The sequence below is a fragment of the Xyrauchen texanus genome, chromosome 50, assembly GCF_025860055.1.
Source record: "Xyrauchen texanus isolate HMW12.3.18 chromosome 50, RBS_HiC_50CHRs, whole genome shotgun sequence".
Taxonomy (NCBI): Eukaryota; Metazoa; Chordata; class Actinopteri; order Cypriniformes; family Catostomidae; genus Xyrauchen; species Xyrauchen texanus.
Genome location: NC_068325.1, coordinates 1388865 through 1408105, shown reverse-complemented (window position 1 = coordinate 1408105; position 19241 = coordinate 1388865). Strand labels below are relative to the sequence as shown.

The following is a 19241-nucleotide window of genomic DNA, read 5'->3' as shown; positions in this document are numbered from 1 at the left end:
TCGAGTTTCACCTGTGTATATGTGTATATATATATATATATATATACAGTGAGGAAAATAAGTATTTGAACACCCTGCTATTTTGCAAGTTCTCCCTCTTGGAAATCATGGAGGGGTCTGAAATTGTCATCGTAGGTGCATGTCCACTGTGAGAGACATAATCTAAAAAAAAAAAATCCAGAAATCACAATATAGGATTTTTTAACTATTTATATGTATGATACAGCTGCAAATAAGTATTTGAACACCTGTCTATCAGCTAGAATTCTGACCCTCAAAGACCTGTTAGTCTGCCTTTAAAATGTCCACCTCCACTCCATTTATTATCCTAAATTAGATGCACCCGTTTGAGTTCAGTTAGCTGCATAAAGACACCTGTCCACCCCATACAATCAGTAAGAATCCAACTACTAACATGGCCAAGACCAAAGAGCTGTCCAAAGACACTAGAGACAAAATTGTACACCTCCACAAGGCTGGAAAGGGCTACGGGAAATTGCCAAGCAGCTTGGTGAAAAAAGGTCCACTGTTGGAGCAATCATTAGAAAATGGAAGAAGCTAAACATGACTGTCAATCTCCCTCGGACTGGGGCTCCATGCAAGATCTCACCTCGTGGGGTCTCAAATGATCCTAAGAAAGGTGAGAAATCAGCCCAGAACTACACGGGAGGAGCTGGTCAATGACCTGAAAAGAGCTGGGACCACCGTTTCCAAGGTTACTGTTAGTAATACACTAAGACGTCACGGTTTGAAATCATGCATGGCACGGAAGGTTCCCCTGCTTAAACCAGCACATGTCAAGGCCCATCTTAAGTTTGCCAATGACCATTTGGATGATCCAGAGGAGTCATGGGAGAAAGTCATGTGGTCAGATGAGACCAAAATAGAACTTTTTGGTCATAATTCCACTAACCGTGTTTGGAGGAAGAAGAATGATGAGTACCATCCCAAGAACACCATCCCTACTGTGAAGCATGGGGGTGGTAGCATCATGCTTTGGGGGTGTTTTTCTGCACATGGGACAGGGCTGACTGCACTGTATTAAGGAGAGGATGACCGGGGCCATGTATTGCGAGATTTTGGGGAACAACCTCCTTCCCTCAGTTAGAGCATTGAAGATGGGTCGAGGCTGGGTCTTCCAACATGACAATGACCCGAAGCACACTGCCAGGATAACCAAGGAGTGGCTCTGTAAGAAGCATATCAAGGTTCTGGCGTGGCCTAGCCAGTCTCCAGACCTAAACCCAATACAGAATCTTTGGAGGGAGCTCAAACTCTGTGTTTCTCAGCAACAGCCCAGAAACCTGACTGATCTAGAAAAGATCTGTGTGGAGGAGTGGGCCAAAATCCCTCCTGCAGTGTGTGCAAACCTGGTGAAAAACTACAGGAAACGTTTGACCTCTGTAATTGCAAACAAAGGCTACTGTACCAAATATTAACATTGATTTTCTCAGGTGTTCAAATACTTATTTGCAGCTGTATCATACAAATAAATAGTTAAAAAATCATACATTGTGATTTCTGGATTTTTTTTTTATATTATGTCTCTCACAGTGGACATGCACCTACAATGACAATTTCAGACCCCTCCATGATTTCTAAGTGGAAGAACTTGCAAAATAGCAGGGTGTTCAAATACTTATTTTCCTCACTGTATATATATATATATATATATATATATATATATATATATATATATATATATATATATATATATATATATTTATACGTACAGTTGAAGTCAGAAGTTTACATACACTTAGGCTGAAGTCATTAGAACACATTTTTTAACCTCTCCACAGATTTCATATTAGCAAACTATAGTTTTGGCAACTCATTTAGGACACTTTGCATGACATGAGTAATCTTTCCGTCACTTGTTTATAGACAGATTGTTTCACTTTTAATTGACTATCACAATTCCAGTGGGTCAGAAGTTTACATACACCAACTTTCTGTGCCTTTAAGAGTTGTACCTGTGGATGCATTTTTGGTGAAATATCCTCTGGTCTGATGAAACAAAAATGTTACTGTTTGGCCATAATGTTTGATGGAAAAAGTGTGAGGCTTGCAAGCTGAAGAACACCATCCCAACCGTGAAGCATTGGAGTGGCAGTATCATGTTGTGGAGGTGCTTTGCTGCAGGAGGGACTGACGTACTTCACAAAATAGATTGCATCATGAGGAATGAAAATTATGTGGATATATTGTAGCAACATCTCAAGACATCAATCAGGAAGTTCATGGACAATGACCCCAAGCATACCACAAAAGTTGTGGCAAAATGGCTTAAGGACACAAAGTCAAGGTATTGAAGTGGCCATCAAAAACTCCCTGACCACAATCCAATAGAACATTTGTGAGCAGAACTGGAAAAGCATGTACGAGCAAGGAGGCCTACAAACCTGACTCAGTTACACCAGTTCTGTCTGGAGGAATAGGCCACAATTCCAGCAACTTATTGTGAGACGCTTGTGGAAGAATACCCAAAATGTTTGACCCAAGTTAAACGATTTAAAGGCAATGCTACCAAATACAAACAAAGTGTAGTTAAACTTCTGACCCTCTGGGAATGTGATGAAAGAAATAAAAGCTGCAATAAATAATTTTCTCTATTATTATTCTGACATTTCACATTCTTAACGGAGTAGTGATCCTAACTGACCTAAGACAGGGAAAGATTTCTACGATTAAATGTCAGGAAGAGTTTAAATGTATTTGGATAAGGTGTATGTAAACTTCTGGGATGGTAGAGTCACATGGGGTAACCTCCTCATGGTTGCGATTAGTGGTTCTTTTTCTCAATGGGGCGTGTGGTGAGTTGTGCGTGGTTTGTGGAGAGTAGCATGAGCCTCCACATGCAAACTCTCCGTGGTGTCATGCACAACGAGCCACGGGATAAAATGCGCGGATTGACGGTCTCTGATGCAGAGGCAACTGAGACTTATTCTCCGCCACCCAGATTGAGGTGAGTAACCACGCCACCACGAGGACCTACTAAGTAGTGGGAATTGGGAATTCCAATTTGAGAGAAAAGGGGATAAACATTTTTTTTTTTTTAAAACGTTAAATCACTGGTAGGGCTGCACGAGATGGAAGAACAATGTGCTATGTGATAAATTATTGATAATGTGATTAATGTCTGTTAATGTTGAAATGACAATGGAGAAAATTTATGAGGAATATCTTGTGCTTTTCCGTGTTTACTCGAGCCCCAGAGCACTCACGGAATCGGCGCCTGTTCACACTGTATGTGCACGCACCAAGTGACAATTGCGCACATAAGCGTTACTTTGTATTCAAATGATTCCATTATCACAATGCAACATGCATATCATGGTACATTTGTGATAATCTGACAAATGTGAAATATATTGTGCAGGCCTAAATGTGGGTTAAAGGTGTTCTAGATTTTTCTTCTAAAAATATTGTTTGTGCATTGTTAATATAGAGTTTCATTTTCTTTTTCTTTTCATATTTTTGTCAGCAGTATTTTCTATTAATATTGTTTAATTGCCATCATGATGCATAATGTAGGTCTCTGCTATCCTTAAAGAAATAATAAAAAAAAAAAAAGTGAATTTATTGTTTTTGTCAGTAATTTCATTGACGAGATTAAAGCTGTAGTAGAAAACCGTTTAACACATGAACAGAAATTAAATGCATCTTTTCAGATTAAAGAGAAGAGAAACTCTTTGTAATTAAAATGTGAATGTGTCTTGTAGAGAATTGCATCCTTTGCTAATCAAGCTAACAGAATTCAATTCCTGCAGGTATCATGGGAAAAGAAGGAAGACAAGCTGTGAGAAACAGTGACTATGCGGTTGCAAGGTTCAAATTCCTCGCCAAATTGCTGCTTGTACACGGCCATTTCTACTACATTAGAATAGCAACCCTTGTGCAGTACTTTTTCTACAAGGTACGTTTACACAACACATGAGTCATCTGTGTCTCTTTACAGCTGGACGTAATTGTCATTGATTAATGCTGTTCTTATAACACTCTTTGGTTTGTTTTCTTGTAGAATGTGTGCTTTATCACTCCCCAGTTTTTATACCAGTTCTTCTGTTTGTTCTCACAACAAGTAAGTCTGTCTCCCTGTCATTTATCTGTATGCATTCTGGAGTCACTTGAGTTGATGTCATGTATTTCATTCCATGTCATAAGTTGTATTACGTTTCAAGTATGTTATTAGTGGTTAGGTTATGGCAAACAAGTATTATTAGTAGTATTGCTCATATGTAGGTTTGGGGTTCTGATATTTAAATTTCAGATTTTAGGGTTAAAATTCCAGGATTTAAATAATTAATTTAGGGTTTGGAATCTGGGGTTTAAATGTAGTATTTTAGATTTTAGTATTTATACCCCCTCATTCCAAAACACCAACTTCCAGAAATAGCATTGAGACTGTCACCGAACAGTAGAGCAGCAGTGTATCTTCTCAATGTTGTCAAACACAACAGTAGCAAAAAAAGCTCCCTCAGCTGAAAACGGTTATGAATCTGAATATAGCATTTAACCTTAATGAATGCGCAAAATTATTGACAGGCAGAAACCACGTCAAAGCCTTTTTTCTCTTCCCTTTTCTCCCCAATTTGGAAGGCCAAATTCCCAATGTGTTCTAAGTCCTCATGGTGGGGTAGTGTCTCAATCCAGGTGGTGGAGGACAATTCTCAGTTGCACCCACGTCTGAGAACGTCAATCATTTTTGATTTTAGGGTTAAGGCCGGTTAATACAGTATATATTATACATTATGTATAATATATACTGTATTATACATAATGTATAATATATACTGTATATATTATACATTATGTATTGCACCTATGCCTAGGCTCCGTGTCGTGGCCTATGCAGTGGTTTGCATTTTTTGTTCTGTGTTGGTGTATCTGCATTGTTCTGCTTGTACACAGCCAGAATGCTGTGTTGAGAATTTAATTATACATTTCAGAAATAAACCAAAAGCAATGTAATTCATAGATTCAGAAGTATTTATTAAATTATTGACTGTTAAAAGCCAGTTCATGTTCAGTTCATGCCAGTTCATATATATATATATATATATATATATATATATATATATATATATATATATATATATATATATATATAATTCCTATTTAATTAATTAATTAACTACTCAATTGACCAACTCAAAATGTGTGTCGTTTTAAAGCTTAGAAGCAGGACTTTACAATGCCAACTCTTACTAGGTGCTTTTTAATTCACTGTTAAGTTAGAAGTGTTCTGTTTTCATTATTGACTGGACACTAAACTGTCAAACATAAAGTCAAAACTTCATGCAGGTCGGAAAGGTCTGAAGTAGACTAAAACATTTTTTACTCATACAATATATAGTGGTATGTTAAAGTTTTGAGGAAAAAAAGCATAAAACATGAAACATAAACTGAATATAAAAACAGCTCACAATTAAAACGAGTCCAAATACAAAGTGATATGATGCCTAGATCTTAAAATAATCTGGGAGACAATGTGACGCTACCTCAGATTAACAATTGACATTTCAAGTAATTTTGTAGCTGAGTACTACTACAGAGTAATCGATTACTTGAAATTTAGAATTTTAAGTAAAAAATATTAGCACTATGCATAAACAACAAGATCTAGATAAAAAAAGAAATACATTGCAATTACACATAGAAACATATGGCACTTTTCCACTGCAATTTACGGTCCAACTCCACTTGACTCAGCAGCAGTTTAGTGCCGCCTCAACGTGGGTCAGATTATAGGCTGATCTTTATAGTTGCACCGCCTCTACTGCCGTGACATCATCTTAAACATGACACAAAACGATAAACAATAACACGACCGCTAGCTGTTAGCTACTAGCTCATTGTGCTGCATAAAGCAGTTGTTGCATGGTGATTTTACACAAGTGTAACAGTTAAATTGGCCTGGTTGTTTTAGAAACAAGCTTCCAGTAGCTGGTCAACTAAATAAAGTGAAGCTTTCAAGCAGAGTATAGAGTAACGTACCATCCTCCATCGTGGACTCCCAACAACGCCGTGGCCGAGTCCAGGGCACTCTCCCTCCCATTGCTCGTCAGTCTAGATAGCATCCATTTGGTCAAACCACTTCCACTTTTCCTTGATGTTTTTTTTTCAAGTTTTTTTTTACTTTTCCCTACACTGTTGGTAGGTCCGGTGGTAGGCGTGTCTCAGCTGTGCGGCCAACAGCTGAGTCACTTCCTGAAATAATTTTTTCGCGTTTCACGTCGTTTTGTTTGTCTCTAACGAGATGAACGTCTGCATCTCGTTTATTGACCACGGCGTGGTTTTGAGTACAGCCATTTCGTTTTACAATTCTAAAGTCGTGTGAACAAATGATACTGCTATCGCAGTAGCTAACTTTAAAACTACCGTGTTTATGTCCTGTGTTGCAAATTCAAATCCTGTGACTCTGGTATTGACGATTCTCTCTGACCAATCAGTGATCTGCAGGGTTTTGATGTCACATTTAGTATCGGCTCGGCTCGCTTGGAACTTCAACCGAGGTGGTACTAAAAAAATTATCAGGTACTATCCACAGTGGAAAACCCCCAAAAAGCGAGCAGAGTCGAGTTGAGTTGTATCGTGTAGTGGAAAAGCCCCAATATATTCCAAGTCTTCTGAGGCTATGCTGTAAATGCTGTAGCTATGCATTGCCTATGGCCTAGGTTAGATGCAGAAGTATAATTCAACCTTCGGGTTTCTAATATTTACATTTCAGATTTTAAGGTTAGGAATTTGAACAATCTCCCAACCCTAAGTATTGAACTCAGGCTCAAAACTTGTCCTGCACCATTTGTGCTACTGACATGAATGATGTAGATTCCTCATATAATGTAATAATAATAATTACACAACCTTATATCTGGGTTCTATATTCATATCTAGAGACCAAAATATCATAGACTTAGATATGGTGTCTTTTATCAGAAAGCAACCACCCTAAACAACCTATTAAACAAATAGCAAACTCTAGCAATCACTCCTACCAAACACATATTAACACAATTGCAGCCACCTAGAACACACTAGCAACCGCATAGCAACATCTAGGCAACCAATATGTACAAGAATCTTTACAATACATGTCATTGTTCCTCAGACTGTGAATATAGAGTTTTTCCTATTATGTTAGGTCTAATCTATGTTCCATAGCTCAAGACTTTAACAGAAGTTAACTCGAAGTCTGAATGCGCCAGTGTGATTTTCAGTGTGGATGCCAGATATGCTGTCTTGTGTTTTGCAGACCCTCTATGACAGCGTGTATTTGACGCTGTATAATATCTGCTTCACCTCACTGCCCATACTGGTGTACAGTCTGTTTGAGCAGCTCGTTCACCCACATGTGCTGCAGAGCAAACCAGCACTTTACAGGTAAAACATCACAAGAAAACTCTACGACATTCTCACTTAAAATATTTTTTTCCCTCAAAAATCAAGTTGATCAAGTCTCTTAATATCTGACCCTTCATCAGAGACATCAGTAAAAACTCCCTGCTGTCCTTCAAAACTTTTTTGTACTGGACGCTCCTGGGCTTCTGCCATGCATTCATATTCTTCTTTGGGTCTTACATCCTGATGGGAGAAGACACCACGCTGATGGGAAATGGACAGGTCGGCATCTCACTTGTACATGACTTCCTCTCTTCGTCTTTAAAAATCAAGCACCACTTCTGAGTTTCTCTTCTATTCTATAATTTAAGCCCTGTTTCTCTGTGGCAGTACTTTTCTTTTTGTTGGCATGAAAAGTTTTGATATCTTTCACATGAAATATTTTGTTTAGATTGCAGAGATGCTTCTAATCTTAATTATGTTGCTAGAAGTGCTTAAGAAAATCAATGCACTTTGTTAGACCTTAATAACCCATTCTTAGCCTTAGTGGCTATTGATTAACTCCATCTTACAGACACAAAGCATCAATCCTCAAAGTAATTACACTGCTATCTGCCACACGCTCTGTTCCAAAACCCAGTGAGCTGCCTATTTAGACAGCATTATAAGACATTGTAGTCACGATGTTGACGTGAAAGCTGTTCCAAATGGTTGGCCGTGTTTAGGAATATCAAAGAAAGAATGGGTGTGATGTCATTTCTAACAAAATCTGTCCAAAAAGTGTTTTTGAGTTTGCTGTGGTGGATCGAAACTTTCAGGAAATCATTGTTCCAGCTGTTAAACACCTTGTAGTCATTGTTCCATGTTACCTGATGCTCCACCTACATTGACACCTACATCTTTTTCCAGTTAATTTATTCAGTCACACCCTGTCTACTCCGGGTGCGTCCGTTGGCTCGACATGATTCCAGTTTGTCAATCTGCCACAACGGCTTGACTCTGTCAACACTGGATGTGTCGAAACGAACCTTCTAAACCATTTATTTGTCTTTTGGCAGGAGCCAGTGCATGCTGCGCAAAATGGTTGGGTACATCTGTGTACTGTTGGCACGAGGTGCTGCAATGGCCACTTCCAGTGTAGACAGCTTCGATGATTATTTTGGGATCTATTTGCTTTTGATGCCACTCGCTGGTAGCATTTGGTGTAGACATGGTGTCAGTCGAAATCACACATAACAACTGGAAAACACTGGAGCGCAAAGTTACCACATCTTTGCGATTGTGTAGAGAGTCTAGTCACAGATGCTACAATGGATTTCAAACCAGCTAGATATCTAGAAGCCTTGTCATCAAGTGTGCACACTTTTTTGATGAGCGAGAGACTGACAATGAGCCATAGCCAATTAAATATATATAGAGAGAGAGAGAGAGCAAGAGAAAAATACAGTAGAAAACATCACCTACATCTCTCTACCGTTTCAGTGAAAAATAAATCTAGTCTAGAATAAAGCAAGAGAAATGTAGATTCAAAATATAATGTTTAATTAAACACAAAAAGTAATGATAAAATAGTTTACTATTTTACACAACAATTGCTTATTATTTAATGCTTATTAAAATATTGCATTACCTTATTGTTAACTTAGCAATATGCTAATTCCGGAGTTTATTATAATAAACTGCAACGCGAATCTCCTATTCACATTAAGTGCGCTGTTCATGAGTTGCTGCCTGTGTAGAGTGTTCCAGAGCTGTCACTTTTGAGGTTACATTTGAGTTCAAAATAAATCAAAGTTCATGGTCAAAGCATGAGAAATATTGATTCAAATTTTTTTTTAATTGAATACTACATAATATCATTAAAATAGTTTAATCTAATTGAAAACAGACTGTTTTACGCAACACTTGCTTTTAACCTTTTACATTTATTAATGTGTCAATCATTACCTTAGCAACATGCCATTTCCAAACTCTATTAAAATCTAATTTGAGTTTAATCTCATATACACTTTTCGTTAAGTGTGCTATTTGTCACTTGTGAGGTTCAATTTCAGTTAGGATGCTTCCTTAGAAGGTAGGTACCTATGTAGGCAGTAGGTAGCGAGACAGCTCACTAAGCTTTGGAACAGAGCCCTTGTTAGGATGTTGTCTTTTACTTCCTTTCTTATCCACATTCTCTCTTTTTTTCTGCTTATCTCTCTCTTTCTCATTCTTGCTGTGCATGCTCACAGATTTTGCGAGCTAGCAGGCAACTGGTAAGAGTTGATTGAATTCCAGTTGATGCATGTGTCCTTTATAATGACCAGCTGTCTGTGGTTTGGTTTAGCACTCATGGCACAAATTCGTCTGATCAGTATTCTTTTGATATGCTGCCATCCTCAATTATGGTGGTGAGCAACAACAAGATCTGGAGGCGTACTCTCTCTGTTTTTGCATGCCAGAAAATAGCTTCTGACAAACCAGTCTCTCTATCCGATATAAAGTTTTTATATAATATATAATTTATGATGTGTTTTATTTTTTATAAATTGAAACCCTGAAATTTGCCTGGCAGAGCTGCTCCACGCAACATGTTAACAAGACGCTGGGATAATTATCAGCCCTCGAGTTTTGAAAGAGTTTATTTCTTTCTTGCAGATGTTCGGAAACTGGACGTTTGGCACTTTAGTTTTCACTGTGATGGTTATTACAGTAACGCTGAAGGTAAGGTGGAATGTTTTAATGTATTGTAATTGTTTTTTGAATGAAATGTGAGGTTTGTTCCTTGTGACCTCTCTCTCCTTACAGCTAGCCTTGGAGACACACTTCTGGACGTGGATGAATCACTTTGTCACATGGGGGTCCATCGCCTTCTACTTCATCTTCTCCTTATTTTATGGTGGCATCATCTGGTACTGTATGCCTCTGTGAACAAATACTGCTGCTGGGTTCAGTTTGTGCAGGACATTTTCAGGAATTTGATTTTATTTGAAAGGTTACTTCTGAACTTTAAAGAAATATTGTTTCCCCACTTCAGGCCCAAAGTACAAGTGCCGTAACCTCAATAAACATCGGAGCCACCACTATTGTGGAATGTGTTGCCCTCAATATACAGATCAATGTTCAACAAATAGCCTATGGGTTTTTCAGTGGCCCATTCTAAAACATTTTCACCAAATGTTTGAGAAGTACCAGTAGTTATTTATTGTTACTAACCCTAAAGCACTAAATTATTGCAACACTGACATAGTAAGTTTGGAATACATTATGACTGATAATTTAGTAAGAATAATGCATAAAAAAATTATCTGAATAAATCATGCCCCCTGACCGTACGTAAATTATGCAATAAGGAATTTCCTACCATTAGGGAAATTCAAGCTTAATGTACCACCTTTGTTTTTGTGACTGTCAGTCAGCAGGTGGCAGTCAGCACAGCTCCAGCTGTGCAGGCAATGCGCAGCTGTTCAAAAAGCTAGCTGTATGGAGCAGAGTACAGGGGTCTGGAGACACAGTTATTAAAGTTTCAAAAACATTTAATTTGACACAGTGTACTAAAAACACAGTGTTTATTGAAAGAAAAGGACACTAGCTTTTTCCACTATCAGGACAAATGAGGGCCTGCCTGTGCCAGTTGCATTCCCACTGTCACTTCATGCTTCATCATGCCACCTTGGGGGTTCCTTGGGGCCAACGGCCAAGCGCCTTTGGCCCGCCAATTACCCTTGAGCTAGAGAAGGCCAATTGGGGATTGAGATGAGGTAATGGTCAAAGGCGGAATTTCGCTGAGGCAGGTCTCGTTTTCCACCAAGCAAACACCAAAATAAGCAAAAAAAAAATGTCAGGGCTTGCTAGTCTCCAGAGTCTGATACATGAGCTTGAGCTTTCCTCTTGCTTGTGAAATGGACAGGATGTGTGACGTTTTCACCAAGGCGGTGTATTAAGGGCGGACTTTAGGGCAATACTGCGGGGCTATTGGCCCGATGGTGGGAATGCAGATCAATTTGGTCTCGCTGCTATTGGCCCCAGTTGATAGCCCTGTCTCGCACTGGCCTGATATTTGAAACTTGGCTTTTGAAACCATTGAAACACGATGCAACCACAATGAGACGCTGTAAGAGTATCCTTCTGAAACATGTATGCATAGTCCAACAATGATAGCGCAGAGGCAGTGCAGTACTGTGAGAACAGCCCAAGTCTATCTAGGACAGATTGAAAACTTAATTGCTAAATATATGGCTGTGGGCTGTAGGCCAGTGATAGGCTTAGGTTTAATGATATGGGATATATTTATAATTATCTTGATTATTTATAATTTGAATAGATAACTTGGCCCATAGTAAATTACACATAATAATAGAAAATAAATCAACCCTGTTATGTTCAAAAATATTATAATGTCACCTCCTTAAATGTGATGTCAGAAAGATAAAGTGGGACAGTTGAACAGAAAGTGGGACACAGACAAATTCTTTTTTTTTAAAGAATTTAAGCATTTTAGAAAAAATGCATAGTGAGCACATGAGATTATATTTATATCTATTTTATACATGTATCATATTACAATTTAAGAAAAGTTTAATATTTTTTAAATTCTGAATGAACAATTAATATATAATAGTCATAAATTGGGACATGCAAATTGACTGATATTCAATATGAAAATTTGTATCTGGTATTTTGAGATCTTGTGCTCAATATTTGACTTTGCTTGCAATAAAATTACTGTAAATTTGACAGCACTATAAAAAGCTTATCCGGCTTGTTAATTGAAACTAATTGGAGTCTAATTGACGTTCTTTTCTCGTTAGGCCGTTTCTTCACACACAAGACATGTACTTCGTCTTTGTCCAGCTGCTGTCAAGTGGCTCAGCCTGGTTTGCCATCATCATTATCATCGTCACATGTCTTTTTCCTGATGTCATCAAGAAAGTCTTTTACAGACACCTGCAGCCAACCAGCACGCAGAAATCTCAGGTGAGTCGCATTTCTAACATAAACACAATCCTGAATCAGTTTTAGAGTTCTTATTGAAAATAAATTTATAAAAACCTTATAGGTTTTTTTTAAATCACTCTACATTTTAATATACAATGCCTGGCAAAAAAAAAAGCTGCTGTTTGGTGTGTTTGCAGTGTTATTATCTGGGGTAGCTTCAATTGGTCAGGTCTAGGCTGAGCAACGTAATGCGGCGATAAAAGTCAGCTGACTACCTGAATTTACTGAATGACTAATTTATCCCATCAATGGATTTTTTCTATCCCTGATGGCACTGGCATATTTCATGACGACAATATCAAGATTCATTGGGCTCAAATTGTGAAAGAGTTGTTCAGGGAGCGTGAGGAATCATTCTCACACATGAATTGGCCACCACAGAGTCCTGACCTTAACCCTAACCGTCTTTGTGATGTGCTGGAGAAGACTTTACGGAGTGATTCTCCCATCATCTATACAAGATCTCGGCCAAAAACTAATGCTGGTTGGAAATAAATGTTGTGATTAGGTTGTCGAAATAATGCCACGACGAATACGAGTGATCAACCTTTTTTTTTGGCCTGGCAGTGTATTTTAACTTGCTTTTTTGCCATGAAAATAGCCTTGGAAGCTGGCAGGGCATAAAATCACTAACCAACTAACTAACTACTTGGTAACTCTACAATAAACACATGAGATGGAGTGATTGAGAATCGTGTGTGTCATTGTGCACTGATCCAGTTCAAATCAAAGCATGTGGTTCACTTTACCGCATGAGTTCTCTCCAACAGCCCACTTTCACTTAAACTCACAAACTCACTCACTTAGACATATCCATTTGGTAATAAAGAGCTTCTGCAGTGCAAACTCTGTTATTATACGGCAGCACTCTGGATTCTCACAGGAAATGTTAACACCTTGTGTGGGTGAATTATGCCAGGGTTTAAGTGCCATACTGTGTTTTGTTTTGTTTTTTCACAGCACTGAGTCTGTGTGCCTTTGCTCTTCTTTATAATTAACTTCCTGTAAGTACTACTTTGGGTGAAAAGCAACTTCCTCACTGGTGTTCTTACCACATCAGTTTGCAGGGCTCCAGACTGCTACTAAAATGGTTGCAAATGTGACCAAAAATAATTGATTGCGACAATAATTTCAAAACAGTCAGTTGTGTGCGTTCATATGCGGTTTCGTCAGATATCATATTTTGAGTTATTGAATATACATATGTGCTCAAATTTGTTGGTACCCCTTAGAAAAGATAATAAATAATTGGATTATAGTGAAATTTCAAACAAATTAGTTTATTTAATTAGTATCACACATGTCTTCAATCTTGTAATCAGTCATTCAGCCTATTTTGGAGAAAAGTAGTCACTGTGCTGTTTGGTATCATTGTATGGTATCACCACACTGAACATGGACCAGAGAAAGCAAAGGATAGAGTTGTCTGAGGAGGTCAGAAAGAAAATAATAGACAAGCATGGTAAATGTAATGGCTGCAAGACCATCTTCAAGAAGCTTGATGTTCCTGTGACAAAAGTTGCACCTATCCAAGAGAATTTCCTGATCTATGGTGTTGAAGGCAGTACTAAGATTTAAAAGCACTAGAAAGAAATGCAGCCGTGATCAGATAATAAGAGTGAGTCATTTGTAACTCTGATAAGTGCCTAAATCCTGACTGAAATTCTTCATATATACATATTTTGTTTGTAAAAATTAATATTGTTGGGAGGACACTACCTTTTGTAGTATTTTCAACATAAATGGCAGATTTGAGATTGGTCTATAATTAGCCAACTCTCCAGGATCAAGCTGTGGTTTCTTAACTGCTATTTTCTGATTAACAGTTTTTATTGATTCATAAAATTAACAAAGAAAAGCAAAACATATATTCACAGAATCAACATTTAACCCCCACTATTACCTCCCCTCCCAATCCCCAACCTGAACCTCAACAAACGTCCCTGTGGTCATATATATAAAATTGGTCCCATATCAACATAACCTAAAAGGCTGCTCAGCAAGGGAGAAGCCACTGCTCCAAAATCATCATAAAAAAAACAGACTACAGTTTGCAAGTGCATATGGGTACAAAGATCTTAGTTTTTGGAGAAATATCCTCTGGTCTGATAAAACAAAATGGCCATAATGACCATCGTTATGTCTTTCATTTTTAGTCGAATGGGGTGACACTATCAAGATTGCTAGAGAAGACTGTATCTATATTTTCTGTGATTACATTAAGTTCTTCTAAATGTTTTGGTTTACTGAGTATTTGAGACAAATCTGGAATGTTATTAGTGAAGCTATCTTTAATGGGTGAAAGAATAGTTCTACCCGATCGTTAATGTGGCGTAGATTAACAAGAGACAAGGTAATGATCTGAGATGTCATTGCTCTGCGGCAGAATTGTTATGTTTTCAACATCAACTCCATATGATGATGAGTTGATACTGTCACATTTTGTCTGACCCCCAAAAGGGAATATTCATAAATGATAATCCCGGTGTATCATTTTCTTTATCTGTGTGAATGTTGAAGTCACCAACAATTAAAACTCTTATCTACAGCAACTACTAGATCTGACATAAAATCAGCAAATTCTCTAAGGAAATCAGAATATGGCCCTTGTGGTCTATATACTGTAGCAAGAACAAAAGATGACAGAGATTTTTATTTATATCTGATGATGTCACTACGTATTATCAGTTCTGAAGAATTGAACTTCTATCCTGACCTCTGAGTAACACCAAAAACATCACTGTAAATTGTAGCAACACCTCCTCCGATCTTTCAGGTATGGCTCATGTTTATAACAATAACCTTTGGGAGTAGACTCATTTAAACTAATATATTCATCCTGTTGAAGCCATGCTTCAGTTAAACAGAGCAAATCTAATCTATGATCTGTATTAATTTATTTTACAATTTGTGCTTTGTATGAAAGTGATCTAATGTTTAGTAGCTCTATCTGTCTATGATGATTATCTTCAATTGTTTTTTTTTTTTCAAGTTTGATATCAATAAAGTTTTGTGTTTGGTAGTTCAGAGAACAGAGACAGTCTCTATAATATATCTAGGTGATGCAGTTTCTATGTATTGTAGTTTATGTGATGTAAAGAGCTCGTCAATAGACTCATTTCACGATGCTTCAGGGCTGCACATGTAAACATAAAACAGCTTAATTTTTTAATACAAGTCACATTTGATTATTAAACCACAAAAGACTACAATTTAATTACATTTATACATGGTCTGTATGCGTGTCAGAGTGTGGACAGGTGACTAAATGTTCTGATGATGAACACATTGTGAAAGCAAATAAAACATAGCAAAACAGTATCACAATGGAGGAAGTGACAGTGTTTCACAGATTTGTTTTAAAGAGAAACATTGTACACTGTCAAGTACACATTGGCACTGCAGTGCACTTTCAGTGTTCCATCAAAATAAAAGCTCCATGTGTAGGTGAAATAAATATGACATAAATATATTACTATTGTATAAAGCAAATCCTCAAAACAATTATAGAATAACTCTTTGTTGTATTGTAATAATAAACTTGACTGTAAATTAATAAAAAAAATATATATATAAACTGGGTTCCAAAATATAAGTGAGATGTTTTTACACACACTGTTCTTTTGCAAAAAAAAAAAAAAATGGTTTAATAAAAATATGAAGGAAAACTTAGCTTTTTTTTTACTTTATTTTTTTATTGGAGTAAATAATTTGTTTATAATATTAAAAATGAAATGCCATTCTTCCTTGTGTTCATTTAGTGAAAAACTGTGGAAAAGGTGGCTGTTATGATTAAATGATGATTCCTCTGATTTAAAATCACTTATGTCATTTCTGAGCAAATACACAACTTGAATGGAAATTCAGAATGAAGGAGAGGTGACAGACATACTGGCTTCTTCTGATTTTGTCTCCGATTACCTTTCGCGTGAAGCTTGAAGCTCGGAGTACCATGTTAACATAAACACTGATAATAAACTGAAGTAGGATGCGTTTCATAGATTAACTTTACCCTCTGTATGTGTGTGATTGTGTATTTATCCCCTATTTATAGATTGCTATGGAAAGTGTTTGTCCATGCAGCTTCAGTAAGAAAAAGATTTAAGTTCAATAAACAGACTGTGTCAATTGCTATCTGATTTTTTTAGTTATTTAAGTGTAGGAGATTCCTGCTATGTCACAAAGCCACATCACGTCCAGTGTGAAAACACAGATTGTTTGTCGCGTTGCGTCTGGTTTGGACATTGTGAAACACTTCACTCAGTCCTTAGCTGTGCCAGAAACACAAACAGATGTAAAATATTTCATATTTATATGTATTCTATAAATTAGGTTAGTTTAGAAATATGTGTAACCCAAGTAATGTAAAAGAAATTCAATTCCTTGAAAGTTACTAATCTGATGCCAAGATTTTCAAATGTAAGGTATTACACTGCTTTTTGTACTAAAGTAATTCGATTACAGTAACGTATAAACAAATGTAATAAAAAAAACACCCAATACGGATAGTTTATAAGAGATAGTTGAATGAAAAATGTCCCTAGTATGCTCCTTGTATTTGCATTGCATAATGAATTGCTTTTTTACACATTTCTGAACCAATGATGCAAAATTGAGCTATCATAGATAGAGCGTTCACACTCACATACTTATATAAAGTATGTTTTGGGCCTAATACCTAACCCAGACCGCAGTTACGCATGTGAGCGTTTAGGAGCATCCGACTGTCAATCAGACTTCGCGCAGGTACAGAAGACTAGTTGTTACTTTTTAGTATCTGGTATTGTAGTCTCTGTCCTATTGACATCCCTAAATGAAACCATAAGTGGAGTGATTACTCCTCCCGCACACTTTTCTGTCAGCACATGCTGCCCTGCAGATTACGTCTGATATTTTTCAAATGGATTCTCTCTCTCTCTGCACCCGCTGCTTGTTTCCTGTCTCCTGTCTTTGTCATGTCTGAATGCGTGTTGTGAGTGGATTGTGGTCTTTTGTGTGTGAGCGTGTTTAACTGCACACAAGTGTCTTTTTCCCTTTTTACTGACCCTCTGTGTGTTCTGTAGATGTACACCAACCGTGTGGCAATAGGTGATGACTTCATCGCACTGCAGCCTCTGTCCAGAGCCAAGAATCAGCTGGGCAAGATTAGGTAGAGTAGGAGAGACACTCTTGCACTGCATGCAGTGGAAAAAACTAACATGAGGAGAGGAGGCAGAGCTAAATAAACCCCCAAAATGATGTGCTTTAAAGAAATAGTTCACAAAATGACTATTCCTTTATCAGGTTAACCCTGCATGCATAACCTCTTTCCCACTAGTGCATGCTGCTGTATCACAGATTTGAAGCAGCCGTTCTTGGTACCGCTTGGCCTTGAGCTCGCAGCCCCATTAATGGATGCTTTTTTGTACACCAGCACATAGAAACCTTTTTATACCTTTTATTTCCCCTGATAATCTTTATCTGGACTTTATGTTTCCAAAACACATTTTGCCAAAACAATGAGCAGAGAAAATGATCTTCTGTCCAGTCAGTAAATATGTTTAGTGACATTTTTGCTATTCCTAAAAAAGAAGCAAAACTTTTATGTTTTTCTCCATAAAGACAAACCCTCCCAACTTCTATGTGGTTGGGCTGATGAGGGATGGGAATCAACAGGAATTTAACAAATTTGATTCCACTTAACGATTCCACTTCCTTAATGGTTCTGTTAACTATCATTTTAGTAATTATAAGGAAGAAAGTCTGGACAATGTTTGGAAACAATTCCTTCAGTACCCTCAAAAGTCAGTTGACAAATTAGGACATCATTTCTGATTTCAAGAGAAGATTAATAACAAATCAGAAGTAAATTAAAAGTAAAAGTTAGTTAAATTCATTGTACAGGTGTTCAGCTCTTTCAATCCATTTCTCAAATCAATTGTTAATATCTTGCATATAAGGTTATTTTCTTGACCTTTTTCATCAACAGTATGTTTTAATTCAAACTGTTTGATTATTGTAACGATGCGTCTTGTCTTCGTTATCATTGACAAATTCCAAAAACCCTTTATCTAACTTTTTCGTCTATAAATTAGTTGACTAGATTGAACGTTTCATCCGAATCGGTGGAATAATGCTGACATTCCTGAACCATTAACAGAACTGAAAATCATAAAAATGCAGTATTTTTTTTTATTATTTTATTTTACCTGTTTTGATGAATAACACTTTTTATTAAAAATTAAAAAAAAAAAAATGATTTTTTTTTAGACATTTCAACTTAAGAAATCCTTTAAAAAAATAACAATTTGCAGTGGACATGGGGCAGTTTCACGCTCGTTCACCTTTTCCTCTTTTTTCATCCGTTTGGAAGACTGACGGCACTGTTTTGTCCTTCCAGATGGAAGCGGATAAGGTTTCAGTCAGCTCAGAATATGACTCTGCTGAAATCAGGAGCAGAGGGGAGGACAATCGGCCACTGATCGCTGCCCCCCCCTCTCCCACTGCTGCTGCCCTACCCTTCCCCTAGGTATTACTCTCTATGCATATCAGGCCTCCATGTGTGTGTGACTGCCATCACCCACTCATCCTGACACTAGTTCTCTCCGTGATGTCTCTTTAGTGGCATGAGTCTTATGTCTGTGTCCAATTCATTAACATTCATTCGCTGGAGACTCGCAGGACTAATCTAATCTATGCTTCAAGTGCCTGTTGTATGCATGCCTTTCAAAATTATATTTTTTCATAATCAATATTTGGACTCATTGTGACATTATGTTTGTATTAAATGTGACATCAGTATCACTTCCATGTGGTAGGTCTATACATATACATTCTTTTTAAGCAAACTCTAAAAAAAGAGTGTAGCTTAAATTTGATCCCTCATTAATTTTCCATCATAAATAAACTGTTACTGGCAGCAGTGTGTGATTCACTAATGG

At 37.3% G+C, this 19241-nt stretch overlaps 1 protein-coding gene across 2 annotated transcripts in view; it reads left to right on the top strand.

The window, feature by feature from the left end:
• The window catches only part of LOC127641130 (phospholipid-transporting ATPase IF-like), a 104797-nt gene that overhangs the window by 73014 nt on the left and 12542 nt on the right, over positions 1-19241 (top strand). Inside the window, exons 22-29 of one of the 2 annotated variants that reach the window (XM_052123913.1) lie at positions 3774-3919; positions 4025-4084; positions 7259-7386; positions 7488-7626; positions 9982-10047; positions 10132-10235; positions 12135-12300; positions 17385-17470. In XM_052123913.1, the coding sequence (XP_051979873.1) occupies positions 3774-3919; positions 4025-4084; positions 7259-7386; positions 7488-7626; positions 9982-10047; positions 10132-10235; positions 12135-12300; positions 17385-17470 (895 nt within the window). The remainder of the gene's footprint in view (positions 1-3773; positions 3920-4024; positions 4085-7258; positions 7387-7487; positions 7627-9981; positions 10048-10131; positions 10236-12134; positions 12301-17384; positions 17471-19241) is intronic. The other variant, XM_052123912.1, reaches the window with a different exon arrangement.